This window comes from Falco naumanni, chromosome 3 (assembly GCF_017639655.2).
Source record: "Falco naumanni isolate bFalNau1 chromosome 3, bFalNau1.pat, whole genome shotgun sequence".
Classification (NCBI taxonomy): domain Eukaryota; kingdom Metazoa; phylum Chordata; class Aves; order Falconiformes; family Falconidae; genus Falco; species Falco naumanni.
This window is the reverse complement of record NC_054056.1, coordinates 11549772-11577198: the sequence shown is the minus strand read 5'-3', so window position 1 is coordinate 11577198 and position 27427 is coordinate 11549772. Positions and strand designations below refer to the sequence as shown.

Sequence of the window (27427 nt, the reverse complement as noted above, 5' to 3'; positions counted from 1 at the left end):
CAACCTCATTTTCTTCTTTGTGCTTTGGGAAAAGAAGCTTCCCCCCGGGATTTGGGGTGGCTGGACATGGACCAGCCATGACAGCAACTCTTTGAAGGTCACCCACAAAATTTGGCAGTGTCAGGTATTGGTAGAGGCTCATCCAAGTAGTGGCTTTGGTGGGTTGACCACAGGGAAAGCTTCTTGGAGCATCTAGGTCACTATGTCCCCTTGCTTGCCCATGTCCTTGGTGGACTTGAGCTTCTCTAGAGGGGTTGGATATCTTAAGCAGACCCATTTCCAAGGTCGTTTTGGGTTTGTCCACCCCTCCAAGTTGATTTCCAGGTATGAGTTGGCTTTACTACCTATGAGTCTCTTTGCACCACTTGTGAACTTCTCAGGTTGTCTGTATGTGTTTAGTGGGTAAAAAGGTGGCAGTTCGATTAATACTGGGGGGGGGAGAAGGTGCTCCCAGGTCTGTGCTTGCTTTTTGAGCTGAAAAGTGTTACTTTTTTTCTAGTATTACTGCCTTGCCCTAAATACAATTGCAATCCCCCCGTTGCTGGCCCACCCTAACGTTTCTGCTGACTTCTCCCAACGCGGGCGCAAAGCAGAAACCTTCTTCTGCATGAAAATTTAATTACTGCTTTCTCGCATCTCACTGCCAGACCTATCAAAAGAGGCTTATCAGGAGCGATAAGCCCAGCGTCCTCGGGAATCGCACTGTAACTCATGCACAGAGCCGAAATGCAAAGGGGCAGCTCCTTTCGTGGCCTTTTTCCAGCCGCCTTCTCCTGGCAGCATTACAGCCAGGCACTTTGATGCACAAACCCAAGGTTTTGAGTTTTTGGTGGTTTTTTGTTGGTTGGTTGGGTTTTTTTTTTCTTCCCTTTGTGAATAAAGTAAATATCATTAAAATTCTACTGCTTCTCTCTTGCTTTTTGCTCAGTCTTTCATCCTGACCTCTTCCAGCCGTAGTAACGTTTCCCCCCCCCCCCCCTACTTCTTTAGCTGGAAATCCTCTTGGGAGGTTTATCTTGAAGGGATCCCATCGCTGGTGTAAAGGAGCAGAAAGGATCTGGGTCAGACATTGCCGGTGACTCTTTGCTCACTGTCATGTTGCAACATCCCCGAAAGCTGCCCCTTCGCAAGCAGATGTCTAGCCAAATCTCCAAAGAACTCATAAATGGAGAAAGCAAAAGGAAAACAAGATGCCTCCTTGCTAAAAGTCAGTTTTCTGCAAATTCCTCAAGGTGCTTTTCCTCCTTGTAAATCTGCCCATTACAGGCCAAGGTCAGGTCTCCAAAGAAAGTAGTCGTGTGCCGGGCAGGGTTGTGGATGTGCCCGGAATGGAGACAGGCTTGCTGTAAAACAGCCCGAGGAGGGCAAGGTCTCCTCTGAAAGGCTAAAAAAAAAAGAAAAAAAAAAAAAAAAAAACCAACCAAAAAACCCTTAAAAAGCAGAATTCTCTGTCAGCTATTGCCTTGAGCTGGAGCAAAGCACCTGGCTCCCATCCCTTCCTGGCTTTTCCCCACGCGAGCTGGGTCATGCTCTTTCCCTTTTGCCTCCTCGTTGCTTCGCGGCGGGTTGCGGTGGTTGGCTTTGATTTATTATTGCTGGGTTTGCTCCGAAGCGCCAGGGAACACAGCGCTCCTGCTCCCTTTTTGCCGGGGCCAGCAGAGGAGTGAAAGCTTCAAGCAGCGCCAAAATTATTATTCATTATATTTTGTTAGACGATTTTCTTATTTTTATTTTTTTTTAATTTATTTTTGCTCTACAAAAACCCAGATTACTGCTGGTTTCTCTGGTTGGCGGGGGAGATGTACAGGACCTGGCTGCCCTTCTGCATCATTTAAGGCCAACCCTATACATCTTCACTTGCAATATTTGGCTGCCGACACCACGGCTTGAGCTGATGCCGAGTTGTGCATCCAATCGACCAAACCCCTCCTGTCCTGGCATCACCGTTGCATCTCCCTGGAAAGGTCTGGCTCTTTTTCAAGGTCATTTTTAGGCTCCGAGCCCTGTGTGACACACAACATTGCTTCTCCCAGCTGGCCGCTGGCTCCGATGCATGGATGCATTTCCACCCCTATATAAAGCATCGCTACCTCTGTGATTTTCTAGAGGATTTAGGGTGGGTTTGTGGGTTTTTTTTAGCATTTGCTCCCATAGGAGCAATATGGCAGGAGCATGGCCCCATGGGTCCACTCCCCAGAACCGGCAGGGATGGGCAGGAGCTGGCAGCAGGCAGCGATGGGCCATCTGGCAGGGTTTTGTGTGCGGGCAGGTAGCTGGCAAGGGGAACGCTCAGCGCTTTCAAAGAAAAGGGGAATAAAAAGGCACTTGGATCACGCTTGCAAAGTTCTCCGGCTGGAAAGTCGGGTGTTTACAGTGGGTTTTTTACAACTCTTGCCCAAATCTAACGCTTTAGAAGGCAAAAATACCGAGCGCAGCAATGGTGGTATGGAATAACCTGGTAAATCGATGGTCTTGCTTCAAATCTGAGCTGTGCTCCTATTCCTGCCCTCTACAGGGATGACAGTTTTCTGTGGATTTGGGAGGGTTTGGGTGAAATATAGGGGAAAACCATAGTGTGCTCAAGAGCGTGGCATAAGACACCAACAAATGCTTGCCTGCCTGTTCCCATCTTGAGGCTTGCTTGGTGTTGTATTTATTTTGGCTAGCCTGGGGTGGGGGGGGAAATAGTGATTTATTCCTTGGGGGAAGCATTTATAAAGCCTGCCTGCCTTGGAAAAATTACAAAGTGATTACAAAGATCAGACTTATTTATCCAAGAGAAGAGCCTGGTAGGAAGGTTATTATGGGCCTGGGAAATACGGAATAGGGTAAAGATGAGAAAGCAGGCACTGGTGGTACTGGAAGAGGAGTCGGGGGCTGTAAGATGCTGCAAAAACCCAGTGGGGAAAACTTGTGTTGATGAAACAAAAATTTCACACATCTGGCCTGTAATGAGACTATATGCTGCGGTTTTAGCCGTTTTCTTTTCCAGCTCACTTCAATCTGGACTGGTGAGTGCTATGGCACGGTGTGTTGGATTTGTTTTTCGATGAGAAAAGCTTCCCTGCTGCCATCGGATGCGTTTCTTTACCCTGTTTCCATGCAAACTTCAGCTCTGGTTTATTGTGCTCTTCTCCAGGTACTTGGCGGTGGCTGGATTTAATACTTAACTACAGCCTATTCGCACACCTCACCTGCCCGAGGAGATGCGGGGAGTGATTTGCATATTTATTAAATATCTTTTAGTAGGATACACAAGTCACATTGCTCATCTCGCTCACGATGCTGGGAGGTGAAGCAGCGGTGGGAGGAGGGGGAAACCCACCACAGAAAAGCACAGTAAAAAATGTTAAAGATAAAATAGGCAGAGGTGCCTGAGGAGTCAGGATCTTGCTTTTTCTCCATTATTTCCCCTTTTCTGCTAAACCTCGAGCAGCGAAACTATCCTGGTACTCCCAAAGGAGTCGTTTGGAGTCAGAGCAGGTGTAGACAGGCAGTGGGGAAAACACTCGGGGTCGTGTTTTTAAGCTCAAAAGACCTGTGCTGTGCTCAAAATGTGTTGCTTAACATGGTCTTAATGAAGAAGAGGAGCACCTGCGGTGATGGGATGCTCTTGGAGATCAGAGCGTGATTCATCTCAGTGAATTTTTGACGCCTGCCACGCGGATGCTTTGCATCTGAGCTCGTCCTCCGGCTGCTTTTACATCTGCCACAAGCAAAGGCGACGGGCAGCCCCTGGGGTGGGAGGATTGGATATTTTTTTTCCCCAAATTTGGCAGCCATTCCTATATTCCAGTGCAGCAGTGATGAACTGCTGAGTTCTCTTGGGCTTGACCAAAAAAAGCTTACTTTTATTTCATTTTTGCTTTGGTCTCAGTAAAACAACAAGCTGTCCCGTAAGGTATTTAGCATTGCTTGTTTTAACCCATTTTCTCTAAGAAAGCTCATCTTGTGTGACTGCTTCTTGTCCCTTCTTGTGCCCAAAACCTGAAATTTGGGGCTGGCTTGGTCAGTCACCTCAAAACCCCCATTTTGAGGCTTTTGAGCCAAAAAGCATCCTTTCCTTTTCCTTCACCCATCCCTCACCATCAGGAAGGTATTACACTTAAAGTGATGCTACAAGACCCATCACGGGCTTGTCTTCCTTACCTGGATGTTGAGGAATCGACCTCCATGTCTTCAATTTGGGTCAAACCAGAGGGTTTTTTTGCTCACCTGCTTGCAGTAGCACTTGCTAACCTGGCCGCTGGGAGAGCTTGCATAATTCACCTTTCTTCCAAGGCAGAAAGCAAATACAGTGCTGTTGGGAGGGGTGGAAAGCATGCAAACAAGCAAATCCCATTTACACCTCTGGGAAGGAGCCTCAAATGTGGAAATAAAAGGAAGACTTGGCTGAAAACTTCCCCAGTGCCTGAATTTCACCTGTTTGCATTGGCATGTGCTGTCTGTTATCTGTATTTCTTGCTGGGTGATGGACAGTGCTTAAAGTCAGCATCTAGAGCAGAAAACACACACTCTTTTCTGAGATGGATGGATGTTCCCCGCTCCACAAAACATCTTATGTGCCCAAGGTGATACAGACATTGTAAGAGCTCCCTTGACAATATGTAAAAAATTTATAGTTGCTTCAAACCTGCAGATTTATGCGCTGGGGAGGTAAAGCTGAGTGAAAGCAAAGCTGGTAGAGGGATGTTGGAAGTGAGTGAGGAGGAGGAAGGTCTGGATGATGCAGCTGGTGTAGGTCTGTCCCGGTGGTGTTAGCACAGAGGATGACTTGGAGCAGAGGTGCATAGGGATTGCAGTGAATTTATTGGAAGAAATGCAATTTTCCTCTTGACAGAGGTCAGGCTGAGTGACCTGGGCAATCCCTTCAGGTTACGGCTGCTGGGAGGAATGCTGCAGAGGGAAGCAAACCTCGTCGTATGGGATGCAAAGAGAATTTAGGAGGCACCGACGAGATGTGAAACAAGATGACAGCTGAGAGAGGCTTGGGTGATATTGCTTTTGCAGGAGTGTAAACAGCCAGGCGATGCACCCGACGGCATCTCTGTTTAAACAGGCGTCGGCCGCTGTTTGCTCCTGCGGAGCTGGGCGGTGAGAAGTGTCGGAAAGCTGCTCGCCCCGGTGCCAGCCAGGATTGTCTCCAGACGAGCCCCTCCGCTGTGGAAATCCCTCTGCAAATGGATCGGGGATGTATTTGCCTTGCTACAGGGAGGGGGGAGGTAGGAGGCAGCCAGCCCCCTGCTCCTGCCGTGCCAGGGAGACGGGAGAGGGCTGGAGGGGACCTGTCTGATCGCGTTTGGCTGGGTCCCGGTGAGCCCTGCCTTCCCAGCCATGGCTTTTCCCAAGGTTTAGGGCATCCGCGGAGGAGTTGAGGTCACACGGGGATGCAGGCAGAGCTGGAAAGGCTCCTGCTGCCATCAGCATCCCTCCTTGGTCCCCATCTGGGAGGGAAACACCACTCAGGGTATGAACCCACCCTATTCCCCAAGACACAGCCCTTTTATTAAGTGATTTTTCCATTTTTTTACATATATATATATTGTCCTATTAACCTGTAAAACCCCAGCCTGTGCTGAAGAAGCCCTGGACCAGCCCCCCGAAATTCAGTAAGCTCAAGCATGGCAGAGCAAGACCAGACACAAAAAAGACCTGACAGCCTTTTGCAAGCAAGCGATAATGATGGTTAATAAATCAGCAATCTCTGTGCCCAGGATGGCAGTGGGGCTGGGTTCTGCTGACCCTGGCATCGTTGCTACCTGAAGGGAAAAAGGCTCTGGAAAAATACTGGAAAAAAGAAGGAATAGGAAGGTGGGCAACATGACGGGAGGGAGACCTGCGCGCTCCCTGGGTCACAGTTTGCTCCGTTGGCAAAGCCTGCAGCCATGTGCGCAAAGCTGCAATGGGGCGGATGTTCCCAAAATGTATTTTAGCAAATTATATTAAAATCCCTGTGGCTTATGGCCACGTGCAGCAGCCCTGAGCCTGTGGGGAGGTGCCCTCTGCTTTTAAAAGGCGTTTGTCCTGTCTGTCTGTCTGTTGCTGTTGCTTGAGGTTGGAAACACAGTGCATGGGTTGGATTTCGGTCTGGCAAGATGCTTGGAAGGGTTTTCCATATTGTGTGGAACAGCAGCTGTGTTTGTCCAGCTTTGCACTGAAAATTTCCCCTCTGAGAGTGGCCCTGACCATCAAGACGTGGAGATTTATAGTTTTTTTTAACAACTGCCAAGGGGCCAGCTCTGCAGAACCAGGCTGGGGCTTTGCAAACACTTGGGACCCATTGTCCCTCCTCCCTGTGATGCCTCCATCCCAAAGGATGCTGCATCCATGCGCTGGTCCCATTTTAGCCCCAACATCCCCATGTCAGCGCTTCAAGCCCTGCTCCCAAGCAGAAGTCAGTCCCCTGATGCCCATCCGAGGGCGGGCTGCTCTCCTGGAGCCCTTGATATATATTGAAGATAAATTAGCGGTTATTCCTCAGCCCACAGATTCTAGATATCTATGTTTAAATCCCAAATTGACCTTCCTCATCAGTGCAGGAGCTTTGAGGCTGGGCTGTTTGGCTCTTCTTCCTCGCTAATCGTTTGCCATGCCTTGTTGCAACCAGGAATTATTATTTACCCCTTTTTCCTGCTCTTTTCTGGGCTCCTCCATGCCTGGCCAAAGCCACCATCCGACTAGAACAGGAGCAGACCCCAGGGGCTCGTAGCTCAGCCAAAAAACCCATGGGAGCCCGTAGGTAGCTCCGACCCAGCGCCGGCTCCATCCTTTACCCTCTCAATTACATGGTAATGCATGTTAAAATTACAAATTTATTTATAGCCTCTATTTTTTCCTCCTCCCCCCCCCCCCCCCAACTCCACAATTTTTTACAGCTCATCCGCCGTAACAAATTTGACTTCATAAAGCAAAGGCGCGGGTTATTATTGCCTTATGGAAATAAACGGGAGCAGCCGATCTTTATTCTCGGGCCTGGCATTTGTCTCCCTGAATGCTTAACACGGTCTCGGTCGACACTTTGGATTTGTTCCAGTCACTAAAGACGGTGACAAGCTCAGCTCAGGGGTGGGTGGTGGGTTATTCCCTCCCTCTTCTCACTCCGTGCATAGGGTATCGCTAGTGAACACCCCGTTATTTGTTCACCAGGGGGATGCTCTGCTGCGAACCCTCCGTTATTTGTTTGCTGGGAGGATGCTCCATCGCAGACTCCCCATTATTTGTTTGTTAGGGGGATGCCGTGTTGCACCCACCCCCCCCCATTACTTGTTCACCAAGGTGATGCTCCTTTGCAAACTCCCCATTGTTTGTTGCAAGCCCCTCGTTATTTGTTTGCTGGGGGGATGCTTCATTGCAAACCCTCCGTTTTTTGTGCAGGGAGGGATGCCTCATTGCAAACCCCCCATTATTTGTTTGCTGGGGGGATGCTCTGTTGCAAACCCCCCATTATTTTTGCAGGGAGGGATGCTTTGTTGCAAATCCCCCGTTATTTATGCAGGGAGGGACGCTCAGAAAGAAGGCAATGGGGATGCACACCAGCTGTTTTTGCAAAACTCTGAGCTTTCAGGGTGGTTTTCTTGCAACCTGCTGGTGGAGCAGAGGGTGCTGCTCTGGGTTTGGTCACTGCCAACACAGCTCGTGCTGAAAGAGGGCTTGCTCCGGGTTTGCAAGGGCTTGAAAGAGGGATGGAGCCGAAGGGACGGGCACAGTGACACCCGTGCAGTGCCCCATCCATTGGTCACCGTGGGGGTGAGATGCTCAGAAGGCAGCCAGGATTTGAGCATCACCCCACACTGTGGCCCCCTATCCAGGGATGGCGTGGGAGGTGGGCGATGGCCACGCTCTGCTCTTATTTCTCTGCTTGCTCATTTTTATAGTAGTTTTCTTTTTTTCTACCCATCCTATGGGGGGGGAAAGTTCAAGTGAGTGCTCAACATGGCTGCCAGCATCAGAAAAAGATCCTGCAATTGTTGCTTAATGCTTTTTTTTAACACATTTCCGAGGCTGACGGGCCCCAATTGGCCATTAGTGGGGATATTTGGAACAGGGAATATTGGTGAAAAGGGGGGAAAAGGAGTATTTTTGTCTGTATCTAGCATTGTTCAACTGCAATTAGTTTGGTGAAGATGAGGATGGATGTAACTCCCACCAGCCTAGGTAAAAAAAAGAAAAAAGCCACAAGGCTGGTCCTGATTTAACCCACCTATTTGCAAACAATGTTTTTTTGATGCAAAAATGGGGTTTGGAGGAGGCTGGAGAACGGTATTTTCCATCCCCTCCGCAAGATGTGTGGGGATGGAAGGGCGGAAAAATGTCAGGGAAAGGGTGCCTACAACTTTTAATCTTATTTATATCCACCCCGTGGCTGTCATCAGCCTATTTATACAGCTGCGAAGACGTCCGCTCAAACGTCTTATATGTATATATATCTGTGCATGTGCGCTTTTATATTTATATAGCTCCTAGGAGGATTCATTTAGTGATGGGAGATGCTTCCTGGAGGTGTTTGGAGGGAATTTAGGGTTGTGAGCTGATCGAGGTGTTTTTTGCGAGGGACATCCTATGGAAAAAGCAAATGATTTCCAATGATGGTTGGTGTTCAAAAAAAGAATATTTTTTTTTCCCCTTACAACTTGGAGATGCTGTAGGAGCGTTGGGTATGCCGGGCAATGCGCAGCCCCCAAATGCAGCAAATAATTGTGGGGACAAGGGTTATTCTAGGAAGAAAATATTCAGGTTTCTGACAAATCATGGGTTTGGGGGGGGGAAATGTGAGCTGCTGAGACGCTTGCTCTCAAAGGCAGCTGAATTGTATCAGTTTGGGGGGGGTTTAAGGCAGAAGCGAAGGGATTTCTGTAATGAAATGGTTTTTTCTAGCTGAAAAAAATAAAACCTTCCATTTACTCAGAGAGAAAGACCACATTAATCCTTTGAAAATACTCCCCATTTTTCGAAAAACACAACATTCAAGCCCCAAACCTCTCCCTGAGTGACTGACAAGCAGGAAATACTGCAATGTTTTTTAAAAATGGGGGGGTGGGGGTGGGGGTGTAATTCCCCCAGAACTTCATTTTGGTGGAAAACTGTAAATCCAGCCTTAACATTGCCTCCCAGGCTCGGGGGCAGGGCAGGGCTGAACGTATGGGGACTTATATTCTGAATTTTGCCCATATAGAAGGGACGTTTCTCCCTCTCATGTGGCCATCTATTTAGTTAGGGGATCCCATTTTAGTGTGGAGATGAATGAAATACGGACTTTTGAAATGTATTAACCACCAGCATAGATTTATAACTATTATTAGAAATAATAATGGAATAATGATGGCCCCAAAGAGCAGCCCTGGGGGTTAGTCAATGCATGGTGGAGCTGAAGCAAAAGGCGGGGTGGAATAATAATAATAATACCTTGATTTTGAGAGATTTGGGGCTAAAAGCCCATTTATGCACATTTAGGCTGTGGGTCCGGGGGCTCTGGGGTTTGCTCCTGCCCTTCTGCATTGATGTTGTCAGTGTATCAATTATAGTTTATTAATTACGGCACGTGTGCTATGAAAAGCCCCTTGCTAACGTGATGATGCTCCTTTGCTCCTTGTGGTTTTCTACCACTCGGCTTGTCAAAGGAGGAGAAAAGTATTGAAAAAATCACTTTAATTCCCTCCTGCATCACAGGGCTTGGATGCTTCACGTTACCTGGCCAGAGCAGGCTCAGTCGAGGGCGTTTGGCACTCAATGGTAGGCTAAAAATAAATGCAAGGAGATTTTTTTAACCAGGGAAACAGCGCTTTGGCTCCAGCTGCTTTGCTAAGAAAAACCTGTGGCAGGAATTCCAGAAGAGCTGCGTTTTGGAAACACGGTTGTTTCATTTTTCAGTGGGGTTTTATTGTTGAAAAATAGATGTTGTGGGTGGGAAAAGGCAGAGCTTGGGCTACTGTGGTGTAGGAAAATGTTTTGGGTTAAAGGCAGCGTGTTGGGTCATCCCATGATGATGGCTTTTTGCTTTTTGACTGCTGGTGTTTCTATTTTTGATGGAAAACTGTTTGTGAGGAGAAAAATGGATTATTTGAAGCCAGGCACCTGTGACTCGATTCAGTTTTGCCCCAGGTTTTAAGCCATTGAGGCTTAAAACTGGGATGGATGGGAGGGCCACGGCAGGGCACGTTTTCAAACAGGGGTAATTAGCCAAGGGTAATGCTAATGGGAATGATCTGAGGCCAATTACCCCTTCGCACCATGGCTTTGGTAATGGGGAAGCAGATGGGAGAAGAGGAGGCTTAGCTTCCAGGCGGGAAATAGCTCCGCTCCCTCCCGGTGGCTCTGCAGTAGGGACCGTGGGATGCTGAGGGATGTGATGTTCATTGATGTTGCTTTAGCTCATTAAGCAACGGGGTTTTGCAGATGGAGGACCAGAGATGAGCACCCTCCGCATCATCCTTCACCGCACAAGTTAACTTCTTATTTTACCTGTAAGCAAGTATTTTCCAGCGCCAGGGATGGTGCAGGATCCAGGCATCAGGGACCAGGTGAGGTCCTGACTGCGTTACGGAGAGTTTTCCCACCTACAGGGAAAATTTAGGTTATCCCAGGGATAATGGAGACTTTCTCCATCAACTCGCTTTGCTGAGGAGCATTCCCCCAGTTTGGGATTCGCCCCATTTTGGGAGGTGCTCAGCTCCCCGTGAAGGGCAGGGGGGAGCCGCGTGTTGCTCTTTGCCTGTTTCCTCATTAATCTTGATTACGGAGCCCTCGCGCCCGACTTAATTTTCTTGTAGATGCATATCAGTCATGTAGCTGGGAATCTCTCAAAAGCTAATGAGGAATCGCATCCTCGCCACATTATTACTCGGCTAATTAGTACACAGGCTTCTTCTGGAAAGGTCAGGAGAGAGGAGCTGAGAAATTTTGCCTTTTGGATCTTTTTTTTTGTGCCAAATCGGGGCCACCGAGGACAGATGGAGGAGACTCGCCCACAACACGCTGCCCTGGATTTAAGCTGCTCCCAAAGGATGTCAGGGATGAGGCTTTGGAACTAGTTTTCCAGGCTGGGTCCATCCCTTGTGAGGATGGGAAGGACAGGAGGACGACAGCTCCATGCCAAAAATAGCGTTTTGGGTTGGTGGTTTTTTTTTTAGGGTGGGATGCTTGGAGGAAGCGATCCGGCCTTTGGCAATGAGATGGGGCTGTGGGAGAATGCTTAATGATTAAAAAAAAAAAATGGAATAACCACCCTCGTGGTCTGGATGGCCGTGTTTGGCCAGGAAAGGAGCATCGCTCCGCACTGGCCTGGCTCATTTTGTGCCTTTCCAGGGGACCGAAGCCCTCGGGGCTGTCGATCGAGTTGCTTTCACCAGCCGCTGCATTCACATGCAATTAAAACCCAGGCAAAACCCAAGTGAGCCAGACACCCCATCCAAACGGCAATATTTTTTTATCCAACAATTTCCATCACTTACTGTCTCCTTCAATGTCCCGAGAGCCGGCTGATGGCCCACGTGCTTCTCTCTGGGTTCCCCAGCACTCGAATGCTAAAGCTGGAGGCTGCCAAGGAGGCTTCATCGCAGGGAGACGGGTCCTGCTCAAAATGTTCCAGGATATTTAGTTTCTGCTTCTCCCACCAGGTCATCGCTTTTGCACAAGGGGAAGGTTGCGCAGCCAAAAGCCAGAGCTGCAAGAGGCTAAAATTCAGGTTGAAAAGGCGTGGGGAATTTTTTTTTAGTAGTATTTATTTTACAATGGAATGCTTGCAATTTAATAGCAAATGCAAATTTTTTATTTATAAATAAAATATTTATTTATTAAAAAAAAAAAAAATGCAAAGAGGGCAGCTATTAAACCTCTTCCTTCCCTGGGTTTCTCCACTACCCAGCCTAATACCTTCGCCTCTTTACACCCCTCACCTATGGGTTACCGAATCAGAGGGTGGAAAAAAACTGCTCTGTGCACATCCGAAGAAAACCAGTCGTATTGCTGGGGATAGGAGCGAAAAAGGGGATGGGGAGTGATGGAGCCGGCGGTGTGTGGCTCGGGAAAGGAAGAGGAGGATAAAAAAAAACCCCGTCTCAGCAGAGGCATCGGGGAGCAGCGGCTCTTACAGGAGCTGACGGCACCGTTTGGGTCGAGCATGGGCTGTTAACCTGGCTAAAACGCCAGCAGCACGCTGGGCTGGGCTGAACAGGGCTTCACTCGGGGCCATCCAGTTAGGCTGGAGCTTCGTTGGGGTTTGCTGGGCTATGGCCCCGCCAGCTCCGGTTCTTCCCATCCCTATCCATTATATTCCCAGGACAGTAAAGAAAAGGCGATGTCTTATGGGGGCGAGGGTCGATCAAATCCACGATCAAATAAAGCGAGATCCAATTTCCAGACATCTCCTTGCGAGGACAAACCCTGGCTTTTCCCAGCGGACGCGAGGCAGGGGGAGAAGGGAGAGAAAATCCAGCTCGCTCAAAGGAATTTCAGCAATTGATTTTATTTAATTTTTATAATTTTTTTTTTTGCACTGATCTAAGCAGAGCCTGATTGCTTTCTGGGTGGTTATTTAAGAAACAAGTTGTTATCAGCCTGGTGTCGCTGGCTGTACTGAAATCTCGGCACAGGGGCTGTTCCCTATCCCCATCCCAGGAAAACCTTTCGTCCTGATGCTTTTTTTTTTTTTTTTTTTTTTTTTTTTTTTTTTGCAAATACAAGCCCCAAGAGAGGATGCTGAGCTGTTTTGGGGTGCATTTTTTTCATATGGATCCGACGGTGTGTGGACATGAGGCGTGTTTGTGTGGTTTCGGGAAGTGGCAGGGTTAAGCTAGGCTTTGAGGGTTCTGAGAAAAAGCATCGGGGAGACAGGGCGACCACGCTAGACGGGAAAAAATGAAAAGCAATTGCAAAAAAGGTGATTTTGCATAGGAGGGAGGTGTGGGTTTGGGAAGCGCTGCTTCTAAGGTGGAATAGTGACAGAAAGAGGCCTCCAACCTGGAGGAAAAGCTTCCTCCAGCCTCCTGATCCCTTCTGCCGTGGGGCTGCTGCCGGCTCCCTGCCTGGGTTCTCCCTGAGGAATGCTGGCGTCTTCTCCGGGGCCCAGGCACTCCTGAAATCTGGGGGCTTGGAGGGAAACAAGGGCGGGTGTGAAGCAGCGAACCTGGGCCATGGAGGGATGCGCATCCCCAGCCGGCCGGACCTTCTGGGGCTGGATCCTGCTGCCAGGGGGCTGCAGGGAGTGGGAATTGCTGAAGGAAGGGGGGTCAGGTGGAAACGGCTGCCCTGGGGCTCCCTCTGCCTACCTGCGCCTGCACCCCACATCCCTGACTGCATCCTGCCAGCTCCTGGACCCCACATCCCTGCCTGCATCCCACATCCTTGACTGCATCCCAGCCCCCTGCTGGCTCCTGGACCCCACATCCCTGCCTGCATCCTGCCGGCTCCTGGACCCCACATCCCTGCCTGCATCCCGGCCTCCTGCCTACATCCTGCCAGCTCCTGGACCCCACATTCCTGCCTGTATCCTGGCCCACTGCCTGCATCCTGCCGGCTCCTGGACCCCACATCCCTGACTGTATCCCAGCCTCCTGCCTGCATCCCACCCACTCCTGCACCCCACATCCCTGCCTGCATGCAGCATCCTTCCTGTGCCCCCCTGCCTGGGTCGCACATCCCCTCCTGCACCCCCTTCCTAAGCCACCCTTCCCCTCCCGCCCCCTCCAAAATGTTTCACTCCCTTCCCTGCGCCCCCCAGGCAGTGCCACCCTCCTCCCCGTCATCCCCCCAATACACCGTGCACCCCCTCCATATACCGTGTTAACTCCCCAACACCATCCTGCACACCCTATACCGTGTTAAACCCCCCGACACTGTCCTGCACCCCCTCCATATACTGCGCATCCCTTATTCCCTCCTGCCTCTCCCCGTATACCGCACACTCCCTCCTGCATCCCCCTTCGTATCCCCCCCATATATCGCACACCCATCCTGTTCCCCCCGTATATCGCACGCTCCCTCCTGCATCCCGCTCTGTATCCCCCCGATACACCGCGCACCCCATCCCGCACCCCGCTGCTCCCCCCGCGCCATACACCGCGCGTTCCTGCCCGCACCCCTCCCCGGCACAACGCTCCCCCCCGGTACAGCGCTCCCGCATCCGCTCCCCCCCCTCCCCCCGATACAGCGCTCCCGCCCGCACTGCCCCGTGCCGCGCTCCCCACTCGGTACATCGGTCCCCCCCCACCCCCGGTACAGCGCTCCCGCCTGCACTCCGCGTACCGCTCCCCCCACCCCCGGTACAGCTCTCCCCGCTGCTCCCCGCGCCGGTACAGAGCTCACACACACACACCCCCCTCCGGTGCCGCGCTCCCCCCTGCTCCCCCCCCGGTACAGCGCTCCCCTCCGGTGCCCCGCTCCCCCTTGCTCTCCCCCCCCCCCCCCGGTACAGCGCTCCCCTCCGGTGCCCCGCTCCCCCTTGCTCTCCCCCCCCCCCCCCCGGTACAGCGCTCCTCTCCGGTGCCGCGCTCCCCCTTGCTCCGCCCCCCCCTGCTCCGCCCCCCCCCTCCCCGGTACAGCGCTGCCCCCCTGCCCGCCACCCCCCGGTACAGCGCTCCCCCCCCCCGGTACAGAGCTCCACTCCGGTGCCGCGGTCCCCCCTGCTTCCCCTCCCCTCCCCGGTACAGCGCTCCCTCCCCCCCGGTACAGCGCTCCCCCCCGCTCCCCCCGGTGCCGCGCTCCCGCCCTCCAGCGCCTGCCGGGGGCCGGGCCGGGGCGGGCTCAGCGGCGGGGGCCGGCGGGGGCCGGGGGCGGGCAGCCGCCAGCTCGCTCCGCTCTCGCTGCAATAAATCGGCTTAGGGCGGCAGCGCGGCGGGTGCGGGCCGAGAGCTGGGGGGTGGGGGGGGGCACGGAGCCCCCCGCCGCGATGGCCGCCTGCCCCCCGGGCAGGGGGCTGGGGCGCCGGTGAGCCCCATGGGGCTGCCCCCCCCGCGGGCATCATGCGGACGATGAGCCCCCTGCCCCTCTGCCTGCTGCTCTGGGACCTCCTCGACCTGGCCCTGGGTGAGTGTCATCCCCCCCCACGCCCGGGGACGGGGACCCCCCCCAATGAAATAACGGGGTGCCCAGCTGCACCCCAGCGTCCGTGCGGAGGCTCTGGGCTGCACACACACCCCCACCTCGGGGATGGGGGGCGATGGGGGGGTCTGGAAGATGCAGGGTGGCGGGCACTTATGAATAAGAGACTGGATTTGGAGCTGGTACTGGGGTGCTTGCTAATGGAGCCCCTAGTTTGGACCCGTTACCGGGGTACCCCTACAAGGGTACTGGTTTTCAACCATTAATAGGGTACTGCTGTTGGACCCGTTACTGGGGCAGCCATTAGTAGGGGAGCCAGTACTGGGGCAGCCATCATGGGGCACTGGCTTTGGAGCCAGTAACTGGGGCTGGGAGACGGGGTGAGAAGATGGGGGGCTGCTCATCCTGGAGCCAGTAACTGGGGCTGGGAGACAGGGTGAGAAGATGGGGGGCTGCTCATCCCTGCCCCCCTGAGCCAGCATCAACGGGGGGAGCTCCCGTATCCCTTCCCCGCTGCTCCGTACCAGGGCTCCATCTGCGAGTCCCAGCCCCGCTCGCTCTGTACGGGGGGGGTGGGGAGGTGGTGGTGTCTGTGCTAAGCTACGGCTTTGATTTGGGGGTGTCGCAGCAACCTGGGGTACCCCAGCCCACCCTGCCCCTTGGGCGTGCAAGGGGGTGCCCCAAAACCCATCGGTGGGAGGGAGGGGTACCCAACGGGGAGAAGCAGCCCCCCAGTCTGCACTGTCCGGGGGGGGTTGCAGGGGGCTGAGCTCCGAAGTGAACATCCTGACTCCCCGGTTTGCTCTGCAGAGGTTTTAATAAAGCACACACACACCCCCAACCCGACAGGGGGGTCCCAGGAGGTAAAAATTAACGGGGCAAGAAACTTTCCCCTCCTGGCATGCCGGCAGTGGAGGGGGAGCCGTGCGATTTAATTCCTTGTGCATTTGCAAGCGTTCTCCCTCCTCTCTCCCCCTAATTCCCCGCACGCCCCGCTCCCCATGCCCCCCCAAAAGACCCGCTGTGGGGTCTCCTGCTCTTCCCTCAGCACAGCGAGCCCCAGCTGCTCCCCGCAGGGACAGCGCGGGGGGTGAGCAGAGCTCGCTCCGTATCTCCTTTTTCTTGAATTTTGTGAATATTTTTACTTTTTTTTTAATTTTTTTTTATTTATAATGTACTTTTCCCTCTCCGGAAAGCCGGCGTCAGCTGCTGCAGGGCGCGGGGAGGGGGAGCGGCGGCTGTTCTGCTGGGTTGAGCGGGGAGAGGTTGACACAAAGGAGTCAATTCTTCCCCGGCATCATTGAGCAGCTCCCAAAATGTTCCCTCGGGGATCACGGACCACTGAGGTTAGCCAGAGCCCGGCTTGGATTTGGCCGAACCAGGCTTGGGCAGGCAACGTGCATCTCCTGCATCCCTCCTCGCCATCCCCCTGATGGGTTTTATGAGCTGTCAGGCTGCGGCTGCTGCTCTTTTCCCCCTCCCAGCTTTGCTGCCTGCATCCCGAGCATCCCACCGGCATCGTGCAGCCGAACACGTGGTCGAGAATAAAACCTGCACGGCTCAGGGTTTGGGGGGGTGGAAACTTGTGCCAAATCCAGTCCTGCCTCCATCCTGGATCTCCTCTCCACCTCCACCACGTTTTAAGGTCGGGGGAGATAATTTTCAAGGAACAACGCATCCCCCCAGCTTTTCCCCAGCGGCAAGCTGTCCTTCACTGGCCCGTGGATCATTTTTCCTCCCTTTCTCCCGTTTTTTTATTGCTGCAAATTGGGTGATTGCTCTGCTGCTGCTGCTTTGTGAGAGCAGGTGAGCGCCTGTGGGTAAATCTGTTAGTGATGTGTATTTTTCTTTTGGGGGTGGGGGAAGGGGGAAGACCTAAAAGTTGGTTTATGGTGGATCTAGAGGAAGCCGGTGGCCCCGGAGGGGGGGGGGTGTGTGGGTTACAAAGTGATGCGGGAGGAGGATCCCGGTGTCTGACAAGGTCTGGTGGGCAGGTTGGATGGGCAGCGCTTGGCTTTGGGCACCCACGAGCTGCTTTTAGGACTTAAAACCACGCTGGAACTTTGCAGCTTTCCCATATCCTGAAGGATCAGCTGCATGAAGTACCTTCTAGCCCTCGGCAGAGAAACGCTTGTCCCAAAAAAAGCTGTTTTGCGCTCTGCTTTCTCAGCGAAGCACTGAAAATCGTTGCGACGAGCCTGGTTTTGGGGGGGAGGGAGGGGGTGCACCCCGCCTGATGCCCCTCTTTGCTCTGGGTGGCAGGAGGCTGTGGAGGCCGAGCGCTGCTCCTGGAATTCGGTGGGCAGATGGCTTTTCCGTGGCTGACGGCATCCTTGGCTGGAGCTGCCGGCGTCGTGGCGGCGAGGGAGGACGTGCCCGCGGCGATCCGTCCCCTCGCCATCCCGGTGCTGTGCTTGTAAGGGGTCAGGCAGGATCCAGCCATGTCGCCGGGGGTGATGCAGGGGGACACATCGCGCCAACCCCCACTGCTCTTCCCTACAAGTGCATTTGCCCTCGGTGTCTGCCATATGTCCCCAAAGCCATTTTTGGGGGGAATCTCACCTATTTTTATTATCCCCTTATATATTGCCCGGTGCTGGTGTGGGGGACAGCTGCCCCCAGCGCTGCCGCATACAGGAGGAGCAAAAGTCCCACTGCCAGCATGGAGGGAGCTCCGAGGATCCATCAGAAACGCTTCCCGTTCTGCAAAGCATCTGCACTTTCGCAGAAGCCTTTTGGGGGGTTTCCATCCATCGCCTCGTAATGAAAAGCCTTTTTATTCACCTGCCCAAAGCCGCTCGCTTCCGTGCTGCGCGGTAGGTCAGCTGGAGCCTTCCCAACGTGTTATACATCCCTTCGGGGAGCATCGCCCCTTGTAATCCAGTTGGGTTTTTTTCTCCTTTATAACAAGCTCAATCTCTCCTCTTGGCCGGAAAAAGCTGCCTGGGGCAGGGCTAAGTGGGTTAAGGAGCCGTCAAGATGAAAAAACGAGGGCGTGCAGAGGCGGTGGGCGGCTGGACCACGGATAACGATGGAGCCGTAGCCTGAGGGTCCCCCTTTCCCAGGTTTTGGAAGCTGGGAAGCCCCATCTGCAAGCAGGGGCGATGGCTTCTTGGCATCGCCAGAGTCAGGGCTGGCTGATTAGCTGGCGCTCAGCTTGTCGCCTGAAATATGTTGCCATAAAATGTTCATCGGGGTTTGTTTTACAGCTGTGTAAAATCAGAGCTGTGCTTTGCAAACATGAAAGGGAGGGCTAAATATGTCGAGTTTTGATCTTGACGAGATATTTCTATAGTCCTTATCTGAGCAGTTGGTTTAGCTTCTATATTCCCCCACCCTGTGGCACCTCCTGCAATGAGAAAAAGGGGGAAAATTCAAGCGTAGCATCTTGTTTGAAGCTGCTTGTGGGTTTTCTGGGCTTTGCCCCCAAAGGGCAGGTTTGCTGGGGCTCAGCTTTGCAGGGAATTGTCCTTAGGGATATCCCCGTGCCAAAACACTGCTTGGAAAAATCCCTTTCCAGTTATCATTTTTATCAGCAAACCGAATTTCTGTCACCTCTCCATTCCCAGGGACCCCTCCCGAGGCTTTTCCTCGCAGGGATTTTCCCAGCTTGCGTGCAACCCCCGCGGTGGCTCCTCCTTGTAAGCCTGGAAAAGCTCCTTTTTTTCCTTTCCGTGGGAAAATAATGGCGTGTGGCTTTTACCAGGGTGATGGGAGCCACCTGCTCGCGTCTCTGCTGAGCTCATTTAAAGAAAAGAGGAGTTTGGTGGGAGTTTGTGTGCTGGGGGGGTGAGGGGAAAGGAGGAGCATCCTCTGTGCCACGTGGGAGCAAAAACCTGCTTTAACTCACCTGCAAATGCATGGCAGTGGCCTGAAAAGCCAGCCCATGCTCCCTCCGTCCTTTTCTACTCATGCATTTCCCTGGCAAATCTCGCATTTCCATGTATTCTGCATTTCCGTGAATTCTGCGTTTCCATGAAGCCTGTGCTTTGCTCTCCGGGTAAATCCAGGCCACGCAGGCGGCTGAAGCCCCTGCTGGAAATCCTCCTGACCATGCTAATTGCCCTTCCCCAATTAGCCCAATTTTTCTCTTCCCACCAGCTGCATCTTGTAGCAGTTTAGAGCTGCCAGTTTGAATCCAGAGTTCTTAAAAAAAGGCTTTAACAGGGGCAAGACTCTTCCCCTCGCCTTGTACCTTTCCAAGCTAATAAGCATCTCTGTGGTGCAGAGATACTCCGGGCTTCATTCCTCTGTGGAAACCCTCATCTGTTAAATTGTGACTGAGCCCTGGCTGCCACTGAGCATTTCTGAAGCTCTGGGGCGTGTGTTGGAGCACAGTTTTGGGGTATTTACCTCCCAAAATTCCCTTGCTGCAATGAGTATCCCTTGGTATTGCCCCCTCCCCCCAAAAAAAAAAACCAGCTTAGGGATGCTGTAGGGTTTGGGTTGAGGATGTTGGTCCTGAAATAAGGAATTGTGTTGCAGGTCCTGGGTTTGGTGCTAAGCAGCCCCTGCTAAATGCTTTATGTGATGTGCTATATGCTAAATGCGATGTGCAGCATGCTACATGCTAAATGCAAGGTGCTACGGTCTATAAGCTATGTGCTAAATGCAAGGTGCTACATGCTACGTGCAAGGTGCTACGTGCAGCGTGCTAAATGCAATGCACTATATGCAACACGTTAAATACGTCACAGCCCTCATATATGCCCCGTGGCTTCTCTGGTGGCTCCAAGCCCTTCCAGGTGAGGTCTATCCTGGCGTTGCATCCAGGCTGGAGCAACGTGGAAGCGCAGCTGGGCTCCTGCATGGATGTTTTTTTTTTATGGAGCATCCGGACATGGTGTTAACCGTGTTCTCCCCTTCCCATGGAGATGTTTCAGGTCTTCACGTGCCCCACCTGCCCTTTTCTTCCTGGTGGTTGTTACACAAATGGTCTTTTTCTGTCAGAAAATCCTTCACTGGGAATGCTGGACCGGCTCTCGCCTTGCTCCTTTCGCCAAGTGCTTTAAGATTTGCTGATGAAAAGCTCTCTGCGATGTCGGGATAAGAGCAGGTTTTATTTAATCCAGATGTGCTAATGGCTTGGGAATTAAGCTGAGACGGGGCAAGGATCATGCTAAGGCTCCTGCAGCACTTGCTGAGGGAAAAGCCTTCCAGGGAGGTGGGGATGGAGCTGAAACCTCACCCTGGCAAGGATGGAGATGGCCGGGACCTGCCTGGGACCCTGGGCAGGGAGGATGAGGGTGATGGGATTTCCTCGCTACCGTGGGGGTTTTTTCCCTGCCTTCTAAGAGAAAACCTTGATTTCAGTGACGCCAAGTCAGTCTCTTTGCTCAGACGTTGGCAAAGAAGAAAAGCAAGGGAAGGAGCCCCCACATCCCTATTTTTCGGAGGCAGGAGATGCAGCTCTTGCCTTGCAAACTTCCCGGCTGATAAATCCCTCTGGGAAGAGCCGAGCGGGGAGGATGCAGCTGATGTGGCTGGTTTTGTTCCCTTGCCAAGCTGCTCTCTTTGCCCTTTTGTTTGCTTTCTACCAAGGCACTTGGAGTACTGATGGGCTTGTTTTTAACTAATGACTGGCGCTCACATTATCTCTCCCTGGCATTATCTCCTTCCCACTTTTCCCCTCTCCTTCCTAAAATAAACTGTCAATCACGGGCTTGTTTTCAACGCTTTTGGGACTGGATTCACCACGAGTGCCAAGGGCAGGCGGGCTCATAGCAAAGTGCAGGCACAATAACCCACTGCTGTGGTTCCCTCTGTGGATTTGTTATATGAAATTAGGGTTTTAGGGTGTGCAAAGCCATTTGGACTGGGGAAGGCGTGTGCCCTGCTCGTTTCTCCTCTCGGCTGGCTGAGAAACGGGGTTCATCCCCCCCTAAACACTGGTCAGAGCCCTCCCAATGTGCTGGTCTGGTGGGGTGACCTCGAGCCCTTTCGGGGTGACCTGCCTTACTGCATCCCTGTGGTCTTGCAGGGTTATCACCTGGGGTATGCGGGCGTTTGTGGCAGAAGCCAGTGCTGGAGCCGGTCCTTTGAAATGCAATTAGTGCTCATTATTAGCTAGAAGCAAAACTATTATTAATAGGGTCCTACCAGCCCTGGTGAGGGAGGTTTGAAGCAGGGAAGGAGGTTTTTTTTCCGGCACTGGGCTGAGTCCAAAGCAATCCTGCCTGCCAGGGACCTCCAACGAGGTTTGGGGAGCATCAGGAAAATCCCCGTTTCCCAGCAGAGGAGTGTTACAGCCCAGTGGAAGGGGGCTGCGGGAGGTGGAAACGTGGCATCGCCGAGCCCTTCCCAGCCTCCAGACCACACATTTCGTCTCTTCTGGTGCCAGGAGCGCATCTCCACCTGCAAAATCCTTCTTGGCTGAAAGACTGGGTGTCTTGGGGACATTGCAAAACAGAGCAGGGGGTGGCAGGGATTTAGTTCGTCTCCTGCCCAAACCTCTGTATAATTTCCCATTTATATAATGCCTTCAACAATATACTTCAGAGGGGAGGGTGAAGGGGATTAGCAGGCGGTTATTCCAGCCCCGCTCCGCCTCCCTGTGCTTGTAGAGAAATCCTGATGCTGCATCCTATCTGGCCAGGGCATGGAAAACAGGATCTGGAGAAGCCTCCGTTGGGATGCGCCCGCTTTGCACGTGTATTTATACTTATTTGTTGAACCTTTCTTGTTCTGCAAAGGGATCTGCAGCGACGGGGATGGGCTGGAACGATGCAGAGATGCTCCGCGATGGAGGTCTGGTTCTCCCCAAAGGGAGCAAAGTGATGGGTGGGATGCAGGGGGATGTGGTGGGTGGCGCTTGGGATCGCTTCTAGGTGGACTGCCATCCATGGAAATGCTTTTTGGGGGGATCGGTTTCGTGGATAACCCTGGATTTGCTGGTAGGAATGTTGCTTTTGATGGTTCTCATGCTGGGGAGGACACCAGCTGGTCCCCAAGGTGTGTTTTGCTCTTGGTGCTGATAATACTTGAAAAGAGGAAGGTGATGAAAGGGACAGTTTTGGCTGGTGGTTGTCATCGTCATGGGTGCCAAGCAATGGCTTTGGGAGCCGCTGGCTCCTTGCGGGGGGTCTGAGATGGACCATTACAGCAGGAGAGGGTGAAAAAGGCTCAAGCCCAGAAGATACCACCAAAAGCATCACAATCACCCCAATTTTGAGGTGGGGGGGATGTGGGCAAGCTGAGCTCCCTGTACCCTGGTGAGCCCTCTTGCAGAGATGAGCACCTTCTTCATCACAAGTCGGCTGTTGGCTGCATCTGTCCTGCAAAAAAAAAACAAAACCTGTTTGGTCAGAAATGGTCTGGGAGGGGATTTTGATGGTGAAGTGATTTAGATTTCCATCTCAGCTTTGCACCTCTGTAGAGTGGGTTTCAAAGCTTGGCTCTAGGTTGTGCTTAGGAGGATTTCCAGCCTGAATTTGGGCAGTCCTTTGACATACTGCCATCTGAGATACTTTTTCTGCTCCATCAAGCATCTTTCTCATGTTTCTAAGCCCAGAAAAACCCCGTTCCCTGCAGATTTAGCTTTTGCACGAGCTGTCAGCAGAGGGAAATCACATGCACAGACTTTGCCATCCCACCCCCGTGCCCCCTTAGCAGCACTGAGAACATCCTAGGAGGCGGTGGCTGAATTTGGCTGGGTTTCTCGTTGGTTTTTTTTTTTTCCTAAAGATATACCTCCCAATTTGTATTGCAGAAGGACGTGGTGATTCAGAGCGGGGTGGGAGGATCTGGGCAACTTCGCCTTGCCCAGCACCCCAAAATATATACAGCAGGCTGCTGGGGAGGGGCGTTTTTTCCATGTGGGTTCACTAGCTTGAGGTGCTGCTGGAGAAGCACCATATAACAAGTAGATATTGCTCCAGAAAGGAGGCAAAAGATGTATCAGCACCAGGAGCAAGGCTGGGTAGGAGCACTGCTGGTTCAGCCTCCAGACAGACCATCGTTCATGGAGACAAACCTCCAGCGTTTGGTCTCCATTTGCGCCATCCTCCCCTTGCAACTTGCTGATGAGATATTTTCCATTAGTGCTGGCTGAGGTGGCTCTTTTTAAGCTATATTTGTGTCTCGTTGTGTTATTATGGCTTTTTTCTTTTTTTTTTTTTTTTTTTTTTTTTCCTTCTCTAAGGAAGTTCTTTGCAAGCAGTTGATGTATGCAAACTGGCTGGAGATAGTTGGGTTTCCTCCTGACAGAGAGTGAATTTACACCACTGTAATTATAGCAGCGGCGTGGGAGCGGAGTGATGCTCGAGGAAACGCAGGCAAGCCCAGTTTCCAAATTAAACCCTTCTGCTCCTAGAAATGTGTCTTTAATTTTTTCTTTTTTTCTTTTTTTTTTTTTTTTTTTTTTAGCAGGAAAATATATCCCGGTGATTTCATGGTGGGAAATGATTTGGAGGGGGCAAGATTTGGGACTTGGATGTTAGGGATGCTTGTGCCTCTGTGTTGTTTGCATGGACCACCCTCCTCTGTCTCCTAATCTGCTAAAAGCTCCCCGCCACAGGAAAACAACCCGGCTTTTTAAAATGGAAAGGGCTTATTTAAACAATGTTATCTCTCTGGTGAAGGGAGAGAGCATATTGAATGGTTATATTTAGTGCCGGGTGTAGGACAAAGCAGATGCAGAGAGATTTTTAGCACAGGAATGTTAATCACTTACGCCACGCTGCCTCAGAGATGTATATATATAAGTTTTTATATATGCAACACGCACGGGCTCAGAAGCCCGTGGACTCCCTGAGGATGAGTTGAACATCCTTCCTTGATTTGCTTTTTGACCTTTTTCCACCCCGGAGAGCCCATCCTGGCAGGACAAAACGATGCGGCTCTGGGAGCGAGGGACCCCCCAACACACGCAGCGGGAGGGATGTGCTTTGGCTCTATGGGGGAGTGCACAGCCCCCCGTCTCTCTACCCCCCCAAAATGGGATGGGAACAGGAGGGAGAGCACTTACAGGCTTGCAAATGGGCTGTTTAACAACCCCAGAGTGCTCTCCCCCTCAGCGAGCCGCGAGGAAAGCCTACCGCATTACCCAGCCTCTATTACCCACCCTCACGGGAGCACTGAATTAAAGGAAATATTTTATGATCCTATGCTTCGTTATGTTTTATTAAAAGCAGAGCATCAGCCTCCCCTGCCACATTCATCAGATCAGAGGCTGTGTTGGGCTTTTTTTTCCCTCCCTCCCAAGCTCTTGCTGCCGTCGCTGTTGTTCCCAAAGCATCTGACTGCTTGGGTTGGCTGTAGGGCTGGTCCAGGGTCTCCCGGCAGAGGAGGAAAATATGCAACAGGGTGAAAAATGTGGCTGTTTGGTTTATCTAAGGGTGCTCCGTATCCAAACGGGCTTGGGGGGGGTGAAGTCATGCTGCAGAAATAGCCGATGGATGCAGGAATAGGGGTGGATGCGAAGTCATGGGGAGATGTCACCCCATGGAGGTGTTTGAGTCATGGATGGAGCTGAGCACATCCCAAGGAGAAGATGCTCAGAAAAGCCTCCCTCTGTTTTTTGGCTTTGCTGCATCACAGGGCGAGCAAACCTGGGGAGGGGAGGGCCTCTGAGATATCACCGTCTGGGGGGGAAACACCCCAAAAATGCCAACATTCCCTCTGTACAGGTGAAGTAGCGAGCAGGGCTGCAAGTTTGCCCTATCAGCCTTCGAGATCAGTGGGAAAAAGCCAGACAAATATTGATAGCTGAGCATATCTGGAAGTGGTGAGGAGACAGAAAGGTATTAATTAGCAGTTATTTCTCAACGGTGCGGAGATGGATAGGGATTAAGGTAACAGCCATGTGCATCCTCTCCGTGAGAGCGAAGAAGTAACGGTAAATCAGTGTTATGAATCGGTGCTGTAAGAGGAAGATATTTTTTAATCTTATTAGCAGCGTGGCATTACTGGGAGAGCAAAGGGATTATTAATCACGGAGCGTAAATCGGGGAGAAGAGGGTAGCTTCAAATTAGCAATCCTGCTCTGTACGGGGGGGGCGGGGGAGTGGGGTTGGAGGGGAAAAGACAGTGGAGGGGGGACTGAAACAAGGGAGAGGTACCGAGGGAAAGGGCAAAAAGTCTGTGGCAGGGGATGAGGATGGGGTTGGGATGCAGCTGCCCTTTGCCTTGGCCAAATCGGTGCCTGGGAGAGGCTTCTCCGGGCCAGTGCCACAGCCCAGAGCTGGAAATCCCAGTAGGTTGTGTCTGGTGTAATGCAGGGTGTGCAAGTGTCTGTCCTGTCAGCCCAGCTGCCTGCCTGTCCCTCCATCCCGCCATCCTTCCCTCTATTCCTCCTTCCCTCCATCCCTCCATCTCTCCCTCCGTCCTTCCCTCTATTCCTCCTTCCCTCCATCCCTCCATCTCTCCCTCCGTCCTTCCCTCTATTCCTCCTTCCCTTCATCCCTCCATCTCTCCCTCCATCCTTCCCTCTATTCCTCCTTCCCTCCATCTCTCCCTCCATCCTTCCCTCTATTCCTCCTTCCCTTCATCCCTCCATCTCTCCCTCCATCCTTCCCTCTATTCCTCCTTCCCTTCATCCCTCCATCCTTCCCTCCCTCTCTGTCCCTCCCTCCCTCCCTCCCATACCCCACCAGTAGAAGACACCAGCTGCCTGGGGTGGCACACCAGTGGTGGGTGAAGGAGCAGCGTGGCTTTAACTGCCCTTTAGCACCCAACCCAGCTACCGGCGGTGCTGATCTGGCTGCCCCAGGCTCCCCAGACGTTGTTTTTGGGGTAAAAAGCTGCACATCGTGCTCTAAATTGAAAAGAAAAAAAAAAAAAGAAAAAAAAAAAGTGGATTTTGTAGCACTTGGGACTTCTGCCCAACACGGGGCTTTATTTTCCCCCTTTCTCTGCCTGAGGCTGTGCCTTTGGAGAAGTTGTTCAGAAGGAAAATGGAAAAAAAATTAAAATATTAATAATAATAATAATCCCTTTCCAGTTACACAGCACAGGAATCAATGGTGCGGGCAGAGATTGCTCATGGCAGACACCCGGGGAGGGAGGGGGAGAATCGATGGCTGCCTCATTTGTCACCAATCCAAAATATGGGATAATTGGATTTCCTGCAAATAGAGAAATAAATAAGCAAATTCATCATCTGGGTCACGGTCACCTACTTCTCCTGGGCCACCTTGGCATGGCAAAACCCCGCTGGTGCCTCTCTGGGACTCTTGATGGGAAACCCAATGGCGGCACCTACACCCAAATCCTTGTATTTGCTCTTCAGTGAAATTAATGATTTTTCCCCTTTTTGCCCACCCCCAGCCTGCATATGTCACGCTAAGCGGGGAGAAGAGAAGGTTTGGGGTAGATTGTGGGCTTTCAGAGGGGGACATTTAAAACTGCACTGATTTTCTGGAGGAGCAGCATCTCTAATAACCCCTTGCTGGGACTCTGGGGTGGGATTTTTACTACATCTCAGATGGGTTTGTAAAGGGTTTTGCTTTCCCCCTTCTGAGTGGGGAAACTGAGGCAGGGAGTGGGACTCGCTCCAAAAGGCATCCTTCAGGCAGCTCCCTGCTACTTTCAGCTCCACTAATTAGCCCTGGCTGGGATTATGCTCCATCCTAGATTAACGCCACAAACCGTGGTTTCAAATAATTAGCCGCCAGTGCTGTAATCCTCACCCCGACGGAGGGTGAAGCAGCGGCAAAACCATCGGCTGGTGCCAGCAGGTCCCTCCCCAGCTGGCCCAAGAAGCAGATCGGGCTCTGCCGGCGGCTCAGCATCTTTTTTTCTTAGGTTTCACATCTGTATCCAACCCATCAGCTTCACTTTGGGGCTCTAACAAACCAGGCTGGGTACCAGTAATTCGCTTTTTTACTCCTGAGTTGCGTCTCTGGGATGGTTTTTGCTCGGCAGTGCTTTCAGCGCTGGCTGGAGACAGGACCCTTGATCCCAGGTGAGGTTTTCCATATTCCCCAGTGCTCGGGGGCAGCATCCAGATGTTGCATCTCCCTGCAGCCAGCATGGGGAGGGATGCCAGAAGGGATCCGGCTGATGAGGAATGTCAGGATGGAAAGCTGAGCCTGTTGCTGGTAAAAGGGGGTCTGGGCGTTTGCTGGTGTGGAGAAAAAAACTGTTTCCAATCCTTTGCAGCGCAGGATTATGATACGGTATCTCCTTCGCTTGCCGCACTTAATTCCGGATTAAACCCTGCGTCTGGGTGGGGAGAGTTCTGCTGTGCAGCCAGTGGAGATTAGCAGATCCCACCACACTCGCCATGATGCTGCTTGATTAAAACTGCTGGAAAAGCAGAGGAGGGTGTGAATTTTCAGCACGCACAAGGCGTGGGGCAGCTGCTGAGGTCGCAGGGCACCTGGGCATCCAGGCCCTAAGCATTAACCCAGGTCGTGCCCAGGCAGCAGGAAGGTGTCGTGCTCTGTTGCAAGGG

The 27427-nt window shown here is 52.2% G+C and overlaps 1 protein-coding gene across 2 annotated transcripts in view; it reads left to right on the top strand.

The window, feature by feature from the left end:
* Positions 1-14770: 14770 nt before the first annotated feature.
* Positions 14771-27427, top strand: part of IGSF21 (immunoglobin superfamily member 21) — a 42157-nt gene continuing 29500 nt past the window's right edge. Inside the window, exon 1 of one of the 2 annotated variants that reach the window (XM_040588992.1) lies at positions 14771-15018. In XM_040588992.1, the coding sequence (XP_040444926.1) occupies positions 14955-15018 (64 nt within the window). In that variant the 5' untranslated portion in view covers positions 14771-14954. The remainder of the gene's footprint in view (positions 15019-27427) is intronic. The other variant, XM_040588991.1, reaches the window with a different exon arrangement.